The sequence below is a fragment of the Oncorhynchus gorbuscha genome, linkage group LG22, assembly GCF_021184085.1.
Source record: "Oncorhynchus gorbuscha isolate QuinsamMale2020 ecotype Even-year linkage group LG22, OgorEven_v1.0, whole genome shotgun sequence".
In the NCBI taxonomy this organism is placed as follows: domain Eukaryota; kingdom Metazoa; phylum Chordata; class Actinopteri; order Salmoniformes; family Salmonidae; genus Oncorhynchus; species Oncorhynchus gorbuscha.
In genome coordinates this window covers 4,446,677-4,466,009 of record NC_060194.1, presented here as the reverse complement: position 1 = coordinate 4,466,009, position 19,333 = coordinate 4,446,677, and the positions used below count along the sequence as shown (strand labels likewise).

At 40.7% G+C, this 19,333-nt stretch overlaps 1 protein-coding gene across 2 annotated transcripts in view; it reads left to right on the top strand.

Annotated features, from left to right (window-relative positions):
• LOC124009746 (arf-GAP with SH3 domain, ANK repeat and PH domain-containing protein 1-like) overlaps window positions 1–19,333 on the top strand; it is a 154,475-nt gene that overhangs the window by 89,060 nt on the left and 46,082 nt on the right. The window contains exons 8-11 of one of the 2 annotated variants that reach the window (XM_046321891.1): window positions 149–224; window positions 3,140–3,226; window positions 17,075–17,083; window positions 19,044–19,144. In XM_046321891.1, the coding sequence (XP_046177847.1) occupies window positions 149–224; window positions 3,140–3,226; window positions 17,075–17,083; window positions 19,044–19,144 (273 nt within the window). The remainder of the gene's footprint in view (window positions 1–148; window positions 225–3,139; window positions 3,227–17,074; window positions 17,084–19,043; window positions 19,145–19,333) is intronic. The other variant, XM_046321892.1, reaches the window with a different exon arrangement.

Below are 19,333 nucleotides of genomic sequence, written 5' to 3'. Positions count from 1 at the left end.
CTATGTAAAGAAAAAAGTATTTAATAAGAATATTTCATTCATTCAGATCTAGGATGTGTTATTTTAGTGTTCCCTTTATGTTTTTGAGCAGTGTATGTTTATGTATATGTGCTTATGCTAGAAAACCAGACTACTCTTTCTTCTTCAGCTTTTTTCAGGATGGATTGAAAACCGCAGACAAGTTGAAGCAGTATATTGAGAAGCTTGCAGCTGACCTGTATAACGTAGGTCATATTTACATTAAAAAATTATTAGACAAAAGGCTACGTCGGTCTCTCTGCTGTATGGCTTTATGTTTTCATCTACAGTACCAGTCAAAAGTTTTGACACCTACTCATTCAAGGGCTTTTCTATATTTGGACTATTTTCTGTATTGTAGAAAAATAGCGAAGACATCAAAACTATGAAATAGCACATGGAATCAATTTTTAAACAAATCTAAATATATTTTATATTCTTCAAAGTAGCCACCCTTTGCCTTTGACAGCTTTGCACATTCTTGGTATTCTCTCAACCAGCTTCATGAGGAATGCTTTTCCAACAGTCTTGATGGAGTTCTCACATATGCTCAGCACTTGTTGGCTGCTTGTCTTTCACTCTGCGGTCCAAAAAATCCCAAACCAACTCAGCTGATTGTGGAGGCCAGGTCATCTGATGCATCAATCTCCTTATTGGTCAAATAGCCCTTACACAGCCTGCAGGTGTGTGTTGCGTCATTTTCCTTTTGAAAAACAAATGATAGTCCCACTAAGCGCAAACCAGATGGGATGGCGTATCGCTGCAGAATGCTGTGGTAGCCATGTTGGTTAAGTGTGCCTTGAATTCGAAATAAATCACAGACAGTGTCACCAGCAAAATACCCCCACACCATCACACCTCTTCCTCCATGCTTCACGTTGGGAACCACACAAGCGGAGATCATCCGTTTACCTACTCTGTGTCTCAGAAAGACAAGGAGGTTGGAACCAAAAATCTCAACTTTGAACTCATCAGACCAAAGGACGGATTTCCGCCTGTAGCATGTCCATTACTTGTTTTTCTTGGTGCAAGCATGTCTCTTCTTCTTATTGGTGTACTTTAGTTATGGTTTCTTTGCAGCAATTCGACCATGAAGGCCTGACTCCTCTGAACAGTTGATGTTGAGATGTCTGTTACTTACACTCTGTGAAGCATTTATTTGGGCTGCAATTTCTGAGGCTGGTAACTCATGAACCTGTCCTCTGCAGCGAGGTAACTCTGGGTCTTCTTTTCCTGTGGTGGTCCTCATGAGAGCCAGTTTCATCAAAGCGCTTCATGGTTTTTGCGTCTGCACAAAGTTCCTGAAATTTTCCAGACTGACCTTCAATTGCTTCATGTCTTAAAGTAATGATGGACTGTCATTTATCTTTGCTTATTTGAGCTGTTCTTGTCATAATATGGACATGGACTTTTTCCAAATAGGGCTATCGTCTGTATACCACCCCTACCTTGTCACAACACAACTGATTGGCTCAAACACATTAACAAGGCGCACCAGTTAACCTGTCTAGGACTGGGGTTCCGCCCCGCAACAGCCAGTGAAAGTGCAGGGCGCCAAATTCAAAACAACAATCATCTCATAATTAAAATTCCTCAAGCATACAAGTATTTTACACTATTTTAAAGTGAAATTATCGTTAATCCAGCCACTGTGTCGGATTTCAAAAAGGATTTACAGCGAAAGCACCACAAACAATTGTTAGGTCACCACCAAGCCACAAAAAATCACAGCCATTTTTTCCAGCAAAAAAGAGAGGCGTCACAAAAAGCAGAAATAGACATAAAATGAATCACTAACCTTTGATCTTCACCAGATGACACTCATAGGACTTCATGTTACACAATACATCTATGTTTTGTTTGATAAAGTCAAATAAAACAAATCTGATTTTACATTGGTGCGTTACGTTCAGTAGTTATAAAACATGCGGTGATTGTGCAGAGAGCCACATCAATTTACAGAAATACTCATAATAAACATTGATAAAGATACGACTATTATACATGGAACTTTAGATAAACCTCCCCATTAATTCAACTGCTATGTCAGATTTCAAAAAAGCTTTATGGAAAAGCACGGAAAAGCAAACCATGCAATAATCTGAGTACAGCCTTTAAACAACAAAGCAGCCAAAAAGATACCCGCCATATTGGGTAGTCAACATTTCTCAGAAATAGCATTTTAAATATTCACTTACCTTTGATCTTCATCAGAATACACTCCCAGGAATCCCAGTTCCACCATAAATGTTTTGATTTGTTCGATAATGTCCATCAGTTATATCCAAATATCTTCTTTTGTTAGGGGTAAACAAATCCAAAGCGCGTTCAGGTCGCACCGAACGTCGGACGAAAAGTTAAAAAGAGTCCGTTACAGCCCGTAGAAACATGCCAACCTAAGTATGGAATCAATCTTTAGGATGTTTTTAACATAAACATACTCAAACAGTTTTAAAAACTTCAGAGTGTTTTCTATCCAATGCTATTAATAATGTGCATATATTAGCGTCTGGGACAGAGTAGGAGGAAGTTCACTCTGGGCACGCTATTCATGCAAAAGTGAAAATGCTGCCCCCTATCCCAAAAAGGTTCATTGAAATGCATTCCCGGTGACTACCTCATTGGGTCAGCAGGGTAGCCTAGTGGTTAGAGCGTTGGACTTGTAACCGGAAGGTTGCAAGTTGAAACCCCTGAGCTGACAAGGTACAAATCTGTCGTTCTGCCTCTGAACAGGCAGTTAACCCACTGTTCCTAGGGCGTCATTGAAAATAAGATTTTGTTCTTAACTGACTTGCCTACTTAAAAGTCAAATAAAAAAAATATTTTAAAAAGATGGTTGAGAGAATGCCGAGAGTGTGCAAAGCTTTCAAAGGCAAAGGGTGGCTACTTTGAAGAAAACAAATCTAAATATATTTTATATAACACTTTTTTGGTTACTACATGATTCCATGTGTCTTATTTCATTTCTACAATGTATTTTTTTTAAATAAAGAAACTCTTGAAATGAGTAGGTACGTCCAATCTTTTCACTGGTACTGTATATCGCTCCATTCATTGTATGTGGGGATTTGATTGTGACTGATGGGAATTTGTAGTGATGTGAATGGTTCTCACTCCACAGATAAAGCAGACCCAGGATGAGGAGAAGAAGCAGTTGACGGCTTTAAGAGATCTCATTAAATCATGTCTGCAGCTGGACCAAAAGGAGGTAGCTCTTTTTGTCTAACATACCACGGGAGTGCAGCAGGGCACCATACTTAGACCAATGTTTATTTGGATTTTGGTATTGGCCCTGCCTATGCCATGTTGTTGACTTTTATAGTGTGGTTTTGTATCCTTGGGTAATGCTCTAACATTTCTCTAAAATACATCTGTTTTCTTAAACATAAATAATCTTCTATGACCATATCTACCTGCTAACATTCACAAGTTGTCAATGAAATGGAAAAATATCAGTCAATCCTTTCATTATTTCTCATTTTACATTAGACCATCCATTCCTTCTACCTCCATACTTCTCTTCCTCATCTGACTCAAACTCATAAGAATCGTAACCCAAACCCATTTCAACAGTCCATTGTTCTATACTTTTCTGCATAAGAAGTGCAATAACAGTAACGGAGAAAGTCTCATGCCTCATACCCACTGAGCCGTGTTTTGCCAGGGAAACACTGTCATGTCCACCAGGAGGTACTGTACATGCTGTATCCAGCAGTTACATAAAACATGAGATTAAGTCTCTCCCCTAATGTGTCTCCCCCTTGGAGCACACTGCAGTTCCACCAAATGATATGATAATAGACCTCAGGCCACATTTATTCACCCCACGTCAGTTACCAACTCAGTGGCCTTGTGGTTAGTGTCTCTACCCTGAGATTGGAATGTTGAGGATTTGATCTAAAAATTGGATCCGATTACTCTCTACTGCTTAGCATTAACACTTGAACCATTAAAGCAATCATTTGGACTGCTCATGAATTTAAATACAATGAATTGTATTTACTCTGCCATTTTTTAAAAACATTTTCTTCCCCCCTCTACCCTGGGTTTTTCAAAATGAGTCTATATAATACACTCTCTTTGTTAGAATCTTAATACAACAAACAGATCGCACTCAACGTGCTGTATATGTCCATAAGCAAACATGAAAATCCTCATCCAGAAGCGACGCTCCTAGTAACCGGGGACTTTAATGCAGGCAAACTTAAATCGGTTTTATCCTAATTTCTACCAGCATGTCACATGTGCAACCAGAGAGAGAGAAAATAAACTCTAGACCTTTACTCCACGCACAGAGACGTGTATAAAGCTCTCCTTCGCCCTCCATTTGGAAAATCTGACCATAATTATATCCTCCTGATTTATGTTTACAAGCAAAAATTTAAGCGGGAAGTACCAGTGACTCGCTCAATACGGAAGTGGTTTGATGACACGGTTTTGCTAGCACAGACTGGAATATGTTCCTGGTTTCATCTGATAGCATTGAGGAGTATACCACCTCAGTCACCGGTTTCATCAATAAGTGCACCGACAACGTCGTCCCCACAGTGACCGTACGTACATATCCAAACCAGAAGCCACTAGTTACAGGCAACATTCGTACCTAGCTAAAGGCTAGAGCTGCTGCTTTCAAGAACCTGGACACTAATCCGGATGCTTATAAGAAAGCCCGCTATACCCTCAGAAGAACCATCAACCAGGCAAAGCGGCAATACAGGACTAAGATTTAATCCTACTACACCGGCTCTGGCACTCGTCGTTTGTGGCTGGGCTTGCAAACTATTACAAACTACAACTTGATGAGCTAAATGCCTGTTATGCTCGCTTCGAGGCAAGTGACACTGAAGCATGCATGAGAGCACCAGCTGTTCTGGGCCACTGTGTGATCCTCAAATAACTCAATCTCAATCGCACTCCACACTGCCCTTTCTCACTTGTACAAAAGGAACACCTATGTGAGAATGCTGTTCATTGACTACAGCTCAGCGTTCAACACCATAGTGCCCAAAAAGCTCATCACTAAGCTAAGGACCCTGGGACTAAACACATCCCTCTGCACCTGGATCCTGGACTTTCTGACAGGCTTCCTTAAAAACTTCTACCCCCAAGCCATGAGATTGCTGAACAATTAATCAAATGGCTACCTGGACTATTTGCATATCCCCCGCACCCTTTTCTTTTTACACTGCTGCTAACTCTCCGTTTACCCCTACCAACATGTACATATTACCTCGATTTACCGGTACCCCCCCTGTATATAGCCTCATCATTGTTATTGTGTTACTTTTTTGTTGCTTAACTCTTATTTTCTTATAACTGCATTGTTGGTTAAGGGCTTATAAGTAAGCGTTTCACGGTAAGGGAATTCATTCGGTTGTATTCGACGCATGTGACAAATAAAATGTGATATGATTATAACCAATTTTACGAGGGCATGACAGTAGGGCCTGCTTTGCCCCATCTCCTGACAGTGGAATGAATCAGTCCAACGAATCCACGCAGTCTTATCAGTCTACTCTGGAAACGAATATGACATCTCTGATTATTCTTCTGATTCTGTGGCTTAATGCAAAAAAAGATAGAACGATGCACACTGAGCAGATGCCTGCACCACCATCAAATGAAACGGTCAGACAGGAGGGAGGAAGGGACGGCACCGTTTGGATAGAACAAGCCGGTGACAGTGCTACGGGCTGATTATCAGCACAAAATGTCATCGCTGAGAGAGCAGGCTCTACAATGCACTCACTAGCTTTCGTTGTCCGTGACATGGACATGCTCCAACAGATGCCATTGCGTGAACACACACACCATGTAAGCGTAAACTGACAATAATCTACTATTTTTAACCTCTGTCATATCGACAGTTATATTCAGTAAAACATCACTATTGCTTTTGTGCTGAGTTTCACTATTTATCAAGCACACTTAACGCTTATAATGATATGTAGGCTTCTGATCTTTCCATAATTTGACTGTGCATTTGCTGACCTTTATAACACATATGCTTTCTGTTTTCATAGGTGTACGAAAGGCACAAATAAAATGTTTTGAGCACATGAAATTGTGTTTTATGTTTTTGTTTTTACATATAGCCTACAGCAGGGGTCGCCAACAGGTAGATTGCAAGTTACCAGAAGCTCACAGCCCATCTATGAGTAGCTCACCAATTCATTCTGAAAGTACATGGATTTTTTTCAATTGATCCATCGCAAACTCTCTTAAACATAGAACTGGCTGTTACCCAATCAAAGCCACATTATCCCACCCCTGGGTAGCCACTATTGGCTTAAAAAGCCAAACGTAACACAATATCTGATCATTAATCTCCATCAATATTGCCTCTGTCTGTTTGGTGCGCGGGTTTGTTTATCACTTCGTATGTAGCCAGTTAGCGATGCTAATGAGAATAGTCTTGTGGGTAGGCAGAAAGACTTTCCCCAAAAACCTACTCAATTAAATGTTAATGGAGAAGTTCACTCAAAAGCACTTCAGGGCCCTTTATAACACTTGCCTGGATGTTTGTCAGTACCCCAGACAGTTTTTAGGTCCATTGTTTGAGTATTTAGATTATTCTGTATTTTATATGAAAATGTAAACATTTCTGATGACTCAAAATAAATATAAAACTGTGCATTTATTGTTACTTAAACAACGATTGGTGTCCCGGCATTGAATTGCCAGATACATGTGTTTGATGTAACAAGTTTTACTTCTTGCGACTAGCAATCCCGGATCCGGGAGCGTAATCATAGCCTCAAACGAATTAGCATAACGCAGCGGACTTAAATACCCCTAGAAAATGTTCCTATTCATGAAAATCACAAATGAAATATGTTGAGACACAGCTTAGCCTTTTGTTAATCACACTGTCGTCTCAGATTTTCAAAATATGCGTTATAGCCAACGCTAGACAAGCATTTGTGTAAGTTTATCATGGCATAATGCTATTCTAGGCTCTGCTGGCAGCAGGCAACATTTTCACGAAAATAAGAAAAGCATTCAAATGAAATAATTTACCTTTGAAGAACTTCGGATGTTTTCACTCAGGAGACTCCCAGTTAGATAGCAAATGTTCATTTTTTTCCCAAAATATTATTTTTGTAGGCGAAATAGCTCCCGTTTGTTCATCATGCTTGGCTGAGAAATAGACAGGAAAATTCTACCACAACAACGCCAAACTTTTTCCCAAATTAACATATATATTAGATAATATATCCGTCGAGACAATTGGTTTCTCATAAGAAGCGATTGGAAAAATGGCTACCTCAGTATTTTACGCAAGGTTTTCTGCGGGAGACACCATGTGACCACATGCTATATATGGTCCCTTTCAGCCATTCCTCAATGGAAATGCCTACAAAGACGTCACAATGCTGTAGACACCTAGGGAAATACGTAGAAAACGTAAGCTCATTCACAGCCATATAAGGAGTCATTGGCATGAGGCGGTTTTAAAAAATGCGGCACTTCCTGATTGGATTTTTATCTGGGTTTCGCCTGTAACATCAGTTCTGTTGCACTCACAGACAATATCTTTTCAGTTTTGGAAACGTCAGTGTTTTCTATCCAAAGCTGTCTATTATATGCATAGACGAGCATCTTTTAGTGACAAAATATCTTGTTTTAAACGGGAACGTTTTTCATCCAAAAATTAAAATATCGCCCCCTTGTCGTAAAAGTTTCAAAAACAAAGGCCTACTTCGTACTTCCATATAGTCTGTAATCAGGTAGCAACTCTTTCTCCTGGTTCTAAGATGGATAAGTACAGGATGTGGCTGATGTGAGCGAAACATTTAAACGCGTTAACCCTCGCAAAGCTGCTGGCCCAGATGGCATCCCTATCAACGACCTCAGAGCATGCACAGACGAGCTGGCTGGTGTGCTTACGGACATATTCAATTCCTCTCTATCCCAGTCTGCTGTCCCCACATGCTTCAAGATGGTCACCATTGTTCCAGTACCCACGAAGGCAAAGATAACTGAACGAAATGACTAACACCCCGTAGCACTCACTTCTGAAGTGTTTTGAGACTAGTCAAGGATCTTATCACCTCCACCTTACCGGCCACCCTAGACCCACTTCATTTTGCATACCACCACCACAGATCCACAGATGATGCAATCACCATCACACTGCACACTGCCCTATCCCATCTGGACAAGAGGAATACCTATGTAAGAATGCTGTTCATTGACTACAGCTCAGCATTTAACACCATAGTACCCTCCAAAGTCATCATCAAGCTAAAGGTCCTCAACCCCACCCTGTGCAATTGGGTTCTGGACTTTCTGACGGGCCACCCCTAGGTGGCAGCGTAGCCTAGTGGTTAGAGCGTTGGACTAGTAACCGGAAGGTTGCGAGTTCAAACCCCTGAGCTGACAAGGTACAAATCTGTCGTTCTGCCCCTGAACAGGCAGTTAACCCACTGTTCCCAGGCCGTCATTGAAAATAAGAATGTGTTCTTAACTGACTTGCCTTAAATAAAGGTAAAAAAAAAGTGGTTAAGGTAGGATACATCTCCACTTCCTTGACCCTCAACACTGGGGCACCACAAGGGTGTGTGATCAGCCCCCTCCTGTACTCCCTGTTCACCCACAACTGCGTGGCCATGCACGCCTCCAACTAAACCTTTAAGTTTGCAGCCATGCACCGCCCTCAACCGCAAGGCTCTGCAGAGGGTGGTGTGGTCTGCACAATGGGGGAAAACTACCTTCCCTCCATGACACCTACAGCACCCGATGTCACAGGAAGGCCAAAAACATAATCGAGGCTAACAACCACCCGAGCCACTGCCTGTTCACACAACTACCATCCAGAAGGTGAGGTCAGTTCAGGTGCATCAAAGCTGGGACCTAGAGACTGAAAAACATTATCTCAAGGCCATCAGACTGCTAAACAGCAATCACTAACTCAGAGAGGCTGCTGCCTACATTGAGACCCAATCACTGGCCACTTTAATAAATGGATCACTAGTCATTTTAAACAATGCCACTTTAAATAATGATACTTAAATGTTTACATATCTTACATTACTCATATCATATGTATATACTGTGTTTTATACCATCTATTGCACCTTGCCTATGCCGCTCGGCCATCGCTCATTTTTATATCTACAGTTGAATTCTGAAGTTTACATACACCTTAGCCAACTACATTTAAACTCAGTTTTTCACAATTCCTGACATTTAATCCCAGTAAAAATTCACTGTCTTAGGTCAGTTAGGATCACCACATTATTTTAAGAATGTGAAATGTCAGAATAATAGTAGAGCGAATGACTTATTTCAGCTTTTATTTATTTCATCACATTCCCAGTGGGGCAGAAGTTTACATACACTCAATTAGTATTTGATAGCATTGCCATTAAATTGTTTAACTTGGGTCAACCATTTCAGGTAGCCTTCCACAAGCTTCCCACAATAAGTTGGGTGAATTTTGTCCCATTCCTCCTGACAGAGCTGGTGTAACTGAGTCAGGTTTGTAGGCCTCTTTGCTCACACACACTTTTTCAGTTCTGCCGACACATTTTCTATAGGAATGAGTTCAGGACTTTGTGATGGCCACTCAAACACCTTGACTTTGTTGTCCTTAAGCCATTTTGCCACAACTTTGGAAGTATGCTTGGGGTCATTGTCCATTTGGAAGACCCATTTGCGACCAAGCTTTAACTTCCTGACTGATGTCTTGAGATGTTGCTTCAATATATCCACATAATTTTAATTTCTCATGAAGCCATCTATTTTGTGAAGTGCACCAGTCCCTCCTGCAGCAAAGCAGACCCACAACATGATGCTGCCACCACCGTGTTTCATGGTTGGGATGGTGTTCTTCGGCTTGCAAGCCTCCCACTTTTTCCTCCAAACATAACGATGGTCATTATGGCCAAACGGTTCTATTTTGTTTCATTAGACCAGAGGACAATTCTCCAAGAAGTATGATCTTTGTCCCCATGTGCAATTGCAAACAGTAATCTGGCTTTGTTAAAACCTGTCTAGGACATACGTTCTGCTAACGGATCCCCCCCAACATTCCTCTGAAAATGTGGCGCGGGATATTCAAAAATATTTGAAAGAAATATTTAACTTTCACACATTAACAAGTCCAATGCAGCAAATGAAAGATGAACATTCTGTTAATCTACCCATCATGTCAGATTTTTTAAATGTTTTACAGTGAAAACACAACATATATTTGTTAGATCACCACCAAATCCAAAAAGACACAACCATTTTTCCCAGCCAAAGACAGTCACAAATGCAGAATTAGAGATCAAATTAATCACTAACCTTTGATAATCTTCATCAGATGACACTAATATGACATCATGTTACACAATACATTTATGTTTTGTTCGATAATATGCATATTTATATCCACAAATCTCGGTTTACATTGGTGCCAAGTTCAGAAATGTCTCCAAAATATTCGGAGTAATTACAGAGCGCTACATCAGATAACAGAAATACTCATCATAAACTTTGACGAAAGATACGTTTTACATATAATTAAAGATACACTGGTTCTTAATGCAACCGCTGAGTCAGATTTTTTTAAACGTTACAAAAAAACCATACCATGCAATAATCTGAGACGGCGCTCAGAAGTAAATATATTTCTCCACCATGTTGGAGTCAACAGAAATACGAAATTACATCATAAATATTCCCTTACCTTTGGTGATCTTTCATCAGAATGCAGTGGAAGGAGTCCTAGTTCCACAATAAATCGTTGTTGTGTTCCATGATGTCCATTACTAGTGTCCAATTAGCTGCATTTGCTACCACATTTAGCTCATATGCCCAATAGCTGGCGCTGGTCCAGGCGAACTCGGACGAAAACTTCAAAAATACATATTCCAGGTTGAATAAACTGGTCAAAGTAAGTAGAGAATCAATCTTCAGGATGTTGTTTTCATATATATGCAATAACGTTCCAACCGGAGCATTCGTTTTTGTCTCCAGAGTAATGGAACGCAGGCGACATCAACAGAAAATTGTGCAACCAGGAAATGGCATTCTGCCAGGCCAGTGACTCTTTCCCCTCCCATTCAGTCAAATATCGCACTAGAGGCTTCATTCCACGTTCTACTGAATGCTGACATCTAGTGGGAGGCGTAGGAAGTGTGAACAGATCCATATCTTATTAGTGTGTGAATTGGCGATGACTTCAAATTTGACCAGCCTCAGAATTTCCACTTCCTGTTTGGAAGATTGCCTGCCCTATGAGTTCTGTTATACTCACAGACATAATTCAAACAGTTTTAGAAACGTCAGTGTTTTCTATCCAATAGTAATAATACTATGTATATGTTAGCATCTAGGACAGAGTAGAAGGCAGTTCACTATGGGCACGCAATTAATCCAAAGTGAAAATGCTATCCCGAACAGGTTCTAAGGCAGTTTTGAAGCAGTGGCTTCTTCCTTGCTGAGCGGCCTTTCAGGTTATGTTGATATACAGTGGGGCAAAAAAGTATTTAGTCAGCCACTAATTGTGCAAGTTCTCCCACTTAAAAAGATGAGAGGCCTGTAATGTTCATCATAGGTACACTTCACTATGACAGACAACATGAGAAAAAAAAATCCAGAAAATCACATTGTAGGATTTTTAATGAATTTATTTGCAAAGTTTGTTCTCCAGGAACATGTTTGAAATCCCATGTCTAACTAATGCTGAGTGACTGTGTGAATGGCATATTAACTGTGAAATTATGTGTTTTATAATAACATTAAATTGTTTATATTAAAAACATTTACTACAATGTTATTTCTTGAAACTTCCTTGAATCAGATGTAGCCACAGAGGCTTGGAGTACCCGTCGTTGGCCTCGACCTAGTTGTTCTCCCCTAAGCATCCACTCCAGGGTGATCTGATAAGAGACCAGTCTGTATTGTCTAGCGAGACAGAAAATAAATACACAATAATATACTTCTGATTTTATTTAAGCATTGACAGACTCAGAACATCCATTTAATATTGAGAGTAAAAAACAGAAAAAAAACAGGAATATAAAACGGAGGAAACAGGATTTGGGAAATTAGAAAATATCCTTTTAGGTGGCATGTCACTGTTTAATAACCATTATTTTACCAGGTATATTGACAAAGGAGAAGAATGTGCCTATTTAAAAGCTGTAAAAAAAAAATGTTTAGCTTGCAACATTTTATTTTTTTCATGTAGCTCTCGTGCATGTATTAAAAATAAAAAAGTATTCAGACCATTTGCTATTAAACTCAAATTTGAGCTTCCATTGATCATCTTTGAGATGTTTCTACAACTTGATTGGTGTACAGCTGTGGTAAATTCAAGTGACTGGACATGATTTGGAAAGACACACCCCTGTCTATATAAAGTCCCGCAGGTGACGGTGCATGTCAGAGCAAAAACCAAGCCATGAGGTCGAAGGAATTGTCCGTAGAGCTCCAAGACAGGATTGTGTCGAGGCACAGGTCTTTGGAAGGGTACCAAAAAATGTCTGCAGCATTGAAGGTCCCCAAGAACACGGTTGCCGCCATCATTGTTAAATGGAAAAGTTTGGAACCACCAAGAGTCTTCCTAGAGCTGGCTGCCCGGGTTAATTGGGCAATCAGGAAGAATGGCCTTGGTCAGGGAGGTGACCAAGAAGCCGATGGTCACTCTGACAGAGCTCCGGAATTCCTCTGTGGAGATGGGAGAACCTTCCAGAAGGACAAATATCTCTGCAGCACTCCACCAATCGGGCCTTTATGGAGTGGCAGACGGAAGCCAAGCCTCAGTTAAAGGCACGTGACAGCCGGCTTGGAGTTTGACAAAAGGCACCTAAGAATCTCAGACCATGAGAAACAAGATTCTCTGGTCTGATGAAACCAAGATTGAGCTCTTTGGCTTGAATGCCAAGCGTCACATCTGAAGGAAACCTGGCAGCATCCCTACAGGGAAGGATAGTGGTGGAGACATCATGCTGTGGGGATGTTTTCAGTGGCAGGGACTGGGAGACTAGTCAGGATCGAGGCAAAGATGAACGGAGTAAAGTACAGAGAGATCCTTGATGAAAACTTGCTCCAGAGTGCTCAGGACGTCAGACTGGGGCGAAGCTTCACCTTCCAACCGGACAACGACCCTAAGCACACAGCCAAGACGACACAGGAGTGGCTTCAGGACAAGTCTCTGAATGTCCTTGAGTGGCCCAGCCAGAGCCCGGACTTGAACCCCATCGAACATCTCTGGAGAGACCTGAAATAGCTGTGAAGCAACTTTCCCTATCTAGCCTGACATCTTGAGAGGATCTACAGAGAAGAATGGGAGAAACTCCCCAAATATAAGTATGCCAAGCTTGTAGCAAAGAAGTCTCAAGGCTGTAATCACTGTCAATGGTGCTTCAACAAAGTACTGAGTACAGGGTCTGAATACTTACGTAAATTTAATATTTACATTTTTTTGTGCAAACATTTCTAAAAACCTGTTTTTTGCTTTGTCATTATGGAGTATAGTGTGTAGATTGAGGGGGAAAAAACATTGAATACATTCATTTTAGAATAAGGTAATAATAATAATAACGTAACAAAATGTCAATTGCTCTGAATACTTTCAGAAAGTATTTAGTTGACTTTTCATTGTCTTAAGCCAGCTTTAGATAAGTCAGAGTGGCCAGTGCTGTACCATGCTGGTAGCCAGTGTCAAGTAACCCCTTGCTGGGAACCAGTGTTGTGCTACACTGACTGCTCAGTCTAATGTAAACCTGGTTTGTTTTGAGCATTGGATAATGGATGTGTCTTTAGATAGTGTTATTTTATATTTTATTCACTGCTACATTTATTGGGGGGGGGGGGTGATGCACTGAGTACAACCCAGGGGATTAAACTTTAAAGCCATTCCACTTGTTTCCAACGTGGTCCGTGATGGAACTCTCTTCTTTTCCGGAGCCGTAACCACACAGAATTTCCTTGGTGCAGAGAGTAATGGTCCCACAAGGAAAACCATACCGTACCCTAATGGTATTTAGCATCCTTCTGAAAAGAGTACAGTATAGATCTGATTTAGCCATGGTAGATCTCAGATTTGTATTCGAATACTTACAGGGAAATGTTCAACCATAAAATGTTGCCCTCTTTATTAGTCAGGATTTACCCACCATCACATCCCATCAAAGTCCATTCAACATCGTTTTACCTCCCCTCAAGCCTTAAAAGCAGGAATAATATTGTTAAATATAACTGTTAAAGCTGCAGTGTGTAATGTTTTGGGGGACCTGACCAAATCAACATAGACATGTGAGTAATAGATCTGTTATTGAAAGCAAGTCTAAGAAGCGGTAAATCTGTTCTATGTGCTCTATTCCTATGCTTACCATTCTTAAATTTAGTTTTTGTGTCTTTTCAGTTTTGTACACCAGCTTCAAAACAGCAGAAATAAAATAGTTTGGGTTATGGAAATATATTTCATGGCGGTTTAGATGGTACAGTGATTCTCTACCCTATTCTTGCATTTTTTTTGTCACATAATCTGAAATTAGACAAGCTATAAACATTTTAGTAACCAGGAAACGGTGGATTGATTTCTGCATAGTGCACTTTTAAGGTGTGGATATAGGCATCCCGTAGTCCCTTTTATAGTAGCCAATTGCCTGAGGAGTGGTATTTTTCCTGAAATTAATAATACTAACCACTCTCTGTATTTACTGTTTTCTTGATCAGGGGTCTCCAACCCTTTCTAGCACGAGGGCTACTTGTAAAGAATGTCGCAAGCTACACATTTTTTAAAGATCTTTTAAATAGGCACATTCTGCTCTTCTGTCGATACACCTGGTAAAATAGTGGTTCATAAAACAATATTTGGCATGACAGGCCCCATAAAATCATCTTATGTATTTTTCTGTTTTCTTTTTCCTGTTTTTTTGTATTACAGTTATTCATAGACCAACAATGAAAATGTATGAGTCCATGTCAATGCTTAAATCACACCAGAAGAGAATTCCGCAAGAGCGGAATGTGTTGGTCTAACGATGATGCTGCTGTTTGGCCTGCTGCTGCAGCGTCTCATGGCAAAGTTAGCAAAATAATGGCCACCCAATTGATGTAAATAATCATAATACAGTGGGGCAATTGTGCAAGTTCTCCCACTTAAAAAGATGAGAGGCCTGTCATTTTCATCATAGCTACACTTCAACTATGACAGACAAAATGAGAAAAAAAATCCAGAAAATCACATTGTAGGATTTTTAATGAATTTATTTGCAAATTATGGTGGAAAATAAGTATTTGGTCACCTACAAACAAGCAAGATTTCTGGCTCTCACAGACCTGTAACTTCTCTGTCCTCCACTCGTTACCTGTATTAATGGCACCTGTTTGAACTTGTTATCAGTATAAAATACACCTGTCCACAACCTCAAACAGTCACACTCCAAACTCCACTATGGCCAAGACCAAAGAGCTGTCAAAGGAACACTGGAAACAAAATTGTAGACCTGCACCAGGCTGGGAAGACTGAATCTGCAATAGGTAAGCAGCTTGGTTTGAAGAAATCAACTGTGGGAGCAATTATTAGGAAATGGAAGACATACAAGACCACTGATAATCTCCCTCGATCTGGGGCTCCACGCAAGATCTCACCCTGTGGGGTAAAAATGATGACAAGAACGAACGATGAGCAAAAATCCCAGAACCACACGGGGGGACCTAGTGAATGACCTGCAGAGAGCTGGGACCAAAGTAACAAAGCCTCCTGCAGTGCCAGACGTGTCCCCCTGCTTAAGCCAGTACATGTCCAGGCCCGTCTGAAGTTTGCTAGAGAGCATTTGGATGATCCAGAAGAAGATTGGGAGAATGTCATATGGACAGATGAAACCAAAATAGAACTTTTTTGGTAAAAACTCAACTCGTTGTGTTTGGAGGACAAAGAATGCTGAGTTGCATCCAAAGAACACCATACCTACTGTGAAGCATGGGGGTGGAAACATCATGCTTTGGGGCTGTTTTTCTGCAAAGGGACCAGGACGACTGATCCTTGTAAAGGAAGGAATGAATGGGGCCATGTATCGTGAGATTTTGAGCGAAAACCTCCTTCCATCAGCAAGGCTATTGACGATGAAACGTGGCTGGGTCTTTCAGCATGACAATGATCCCAAACACACCGCCCAGGTAATGATGGAGTGGCTTCGTAAGAAGCATTTTAAGGTCCTCGAGTGGCCTAGCCAGTCTCCAGATCTCAACCCCATAGAAAATCTTTGGAGGGAGTTGAAAGTCCGTGTTGCCCAGCAACAGCCCCAAAACATCACTGCTCTAGAGGAGGTCTGCATGGAGGAATGGGATAAAATACCAGCAACAGTGTGTGAAAACCTTGTGAACTCTTACAGAAAACTTTTGACCTCTGTCATTGCCAACAAAGGGTATATTAGTATTGAGATAAACTTTTGCTATTGACCAAATACTTATTTTCCACCATAATTTGCAAATAAATGTATTAAAAATCCTACAATGTGATTTTCTGGATTTTTTTTCTCTTCTCATTTTGTCTGTCAGAGTTGAAGTGTACCTATGATGAAAATTACAGGCCTCTCATCTTTTTAGTGGGAGAACTTGTGCAATTGGTGGCTGACGAAATACTTTTTTTGCCCAACTGTATAGTCAGCCTACTTTGCAGTTGTTTATTTGAGAATGTTTATGGAGAAAGTCTTTGTCTACCCACAACACAGTTGTCATTAGCATCGCTAACTGGCTACATACAGAGTGATAAGTGTGACCACCAAACAGGCAGACGGGCAATATTGCTGCAAATTAAATTGTCAGATATTGTTACGTTTGGATTTTTAAGTTAATAGTGGTTAAGCAGGGGTGGGATACTGTGGCTTTGATTGGATAGTCTGCAGGAGATTTATGTTTATGACAGTTTGTGATGGAACAATTGAAAAAATCCATCTACTTTCAGAATTGCTTGGCGAGCTACTCATAGGTGGGCTGCGAGCTTACTGGTAGCTTGCAATCTACCTGTTGGAGACCCCTGTTCTTGATACTTCAACATTGGTGCATTCTGACATACAGCCTGTCTTCCCTTCACCGCATTCTCTGACTGAAGTCTAGGAGAGTAAGTGCTGTCCCCTCAATAATAATCATTGGCTTCCTTTATTTTGTCCTGTAACCATTTCCCACTCTGTTTGTGATTATTTGGGATTTATTGGTAAAGTATTGTCTATATCTGGTAGTGTGTCTGTAAGGTAAAGGAGTGTGCCTGTAAAGTAGTGTCTATCTCTGGTAGTGTGTCTAAAGGAGTGTGAGCATGTAAAGGAGTGTGAGCATGTAAAGTAGTGTGAGCATGTAAAGAGTGTGTCTGTGTAAAGTAGTGTGAGCATGTAAAGTAGTGTGTATGTGTAAAGTAGTGTCTATCTCTGGTAGTGTGTCTAAAGGAGTGTGAGCATGTAAAGTAGTGTGAGCGTGTAAAGGAGTAGTGTGAGCGTGTAAAGGAGTAGTGTTTCTGTGTAAAGTAGTGTCTGTGTAAAGTAGTGTCTGTGTAAAGTGGTGTGAGCATGTGAAGTAGTGTGAGCATGTAAATTAGTGTCTCTGGTAGTTTTTCTAAAGGAGTGTGTCTGTGTGAAGTAGTGTGTGCATGTAAAGTAGTGTGAGCATGTAAAGTAGTTTATATCTCTGGTAGTTTTTCTAAAGGAGTGTGTCTGTGTAAACTAGTGTCTGTGTAAAGTACTGTGTGCATGTAAAGTAGTGTGTGCATGTAAAGTAGTGTGAGCATGTAAAGTAGTTTATATCTCTGGTAGTTTTTCTAAAGGAGTGTGTCTGTGCAAAATAGTGTGAGCATGTGAAGTAGTGTGAGCATGTGAAGTAGTGTGAGCATGTGAAGTAGTGTGAGCATGTTAAGTAGTGTGAGCATGTAAAGTAGTTTATGTCTCTGGTAGTTTTTCTAAAGTAGTGTGTCTGTGTAAAATAGTGTGAGCATGTGAAGTAGTGTGAGCATGTGAAGTAGTGTGAGCATGTGAAGTAGTGTGAGCATGTGAAGTAGTGTGAGCATGTGAAGTAGTGTGAGCATGTGAAGTAGTGTGAGCATGTGAAGTAGTGTGAGCATGTAAAGTAGTGTGAGCATGTAAAGTAGTGTGAGCATGTAAAGTAGTGTGAGCATGTAAAGTAGTGTGAGCATGTAAAGTAGTGTGAGCATGTAAAGTAGTGTGAGCATGTAAAGTAGTGTGAGCATGTAAAGTAGTGTGAGCATGTAAAGTAGTGTGAGCATGTAAAGTAGTGTGAGCATGTAAAGTAGTGTGAGCATGTAAAGTAGTGTGAGCATGTAAAGTAGTGTGAGCATGTAAAAAGTAGTGTGAGCATGTAAAGTAGTGTGAGCATGTAAAGTAGTGTGAGCATGTAAAGTAGTGTGAGCATGTAAAGTAGTGTGAGCATGTAAAGTAGTGTGAGCATGTAAAGTAGTGTGAGCATGTAAAGTAGTGTGAGCATGTAAAGTACTGTGAGCATGTAAAGTAGTGTGAGCATGTAAAGTAGTGTGAGCATGTAAAGGAGTGTGAGCATGTAAAGGAGTGTGAGCATGTAAAGGAGTGTGAGCATGTAAAGGAGTGTGAGCATGTAAAAAAGTAGTGTGAGCATGTAAAGGAGTAGTGTGTTTGTGTAAAGTAGTGTGTCTGTGTAAAGGAGTGTGTCTGTGTAAAGGAGTGTGAGCATGTAAAGGAGTAGTGTGTCTGTGTAAAGGAGTAGTGTGTCTGTGTAAAGGAGTAGTGTGTCTGTGTAAAGGAGTAGTGTGTCTGTGTAAAGTGGTGTGAGCATGTGAAGTAGTGTGAGCATGTAAATTAGTGTCTCTCTGGTAGTTTTTCTAAAGGAGTGTGTCTGTGTAAAGGAGTGTGTCTGTGTAAAGTAGTGTGAGCATGTAAAGTAGTGTGAGCATGTAAAGTAGTGTTTATCTCTGGTAGTGTGTCTAAAGGAGAGTGTCTGTGTAAAGTAGTGTGAGCATGTGAAGGAGTGTGTCTGTGTAAAGTAGTGTGAGCGTGTGAAAGAGTGTGTCTATGTACATTGAACCCTGTGCCTGGGTATTTCAGGACTCTCAGAGCAAGCAGAGTGGATACAATATGCACCAGCTACAGGGGAACAAGGACTTTGGCAGTGAGAAGAAGGGCAATTTGATGAAGAAAAGCGATGGGTGGGTGAAAGAGTGGGTGGATGAAAGAGTGGATGGGTGAAAGAGTGGATGGATGAAAGAGTGGATGGATGAAAGAGTGGATGGATGAAAGAGTGGATGGATGAAAGAGTGGATGGGTGAAAGAGTGGATGGGTGAAAGAGTGGATGGGTGAAAGAGTGGATGGGTGAAAGGGTGGATGGGTGAAAGGG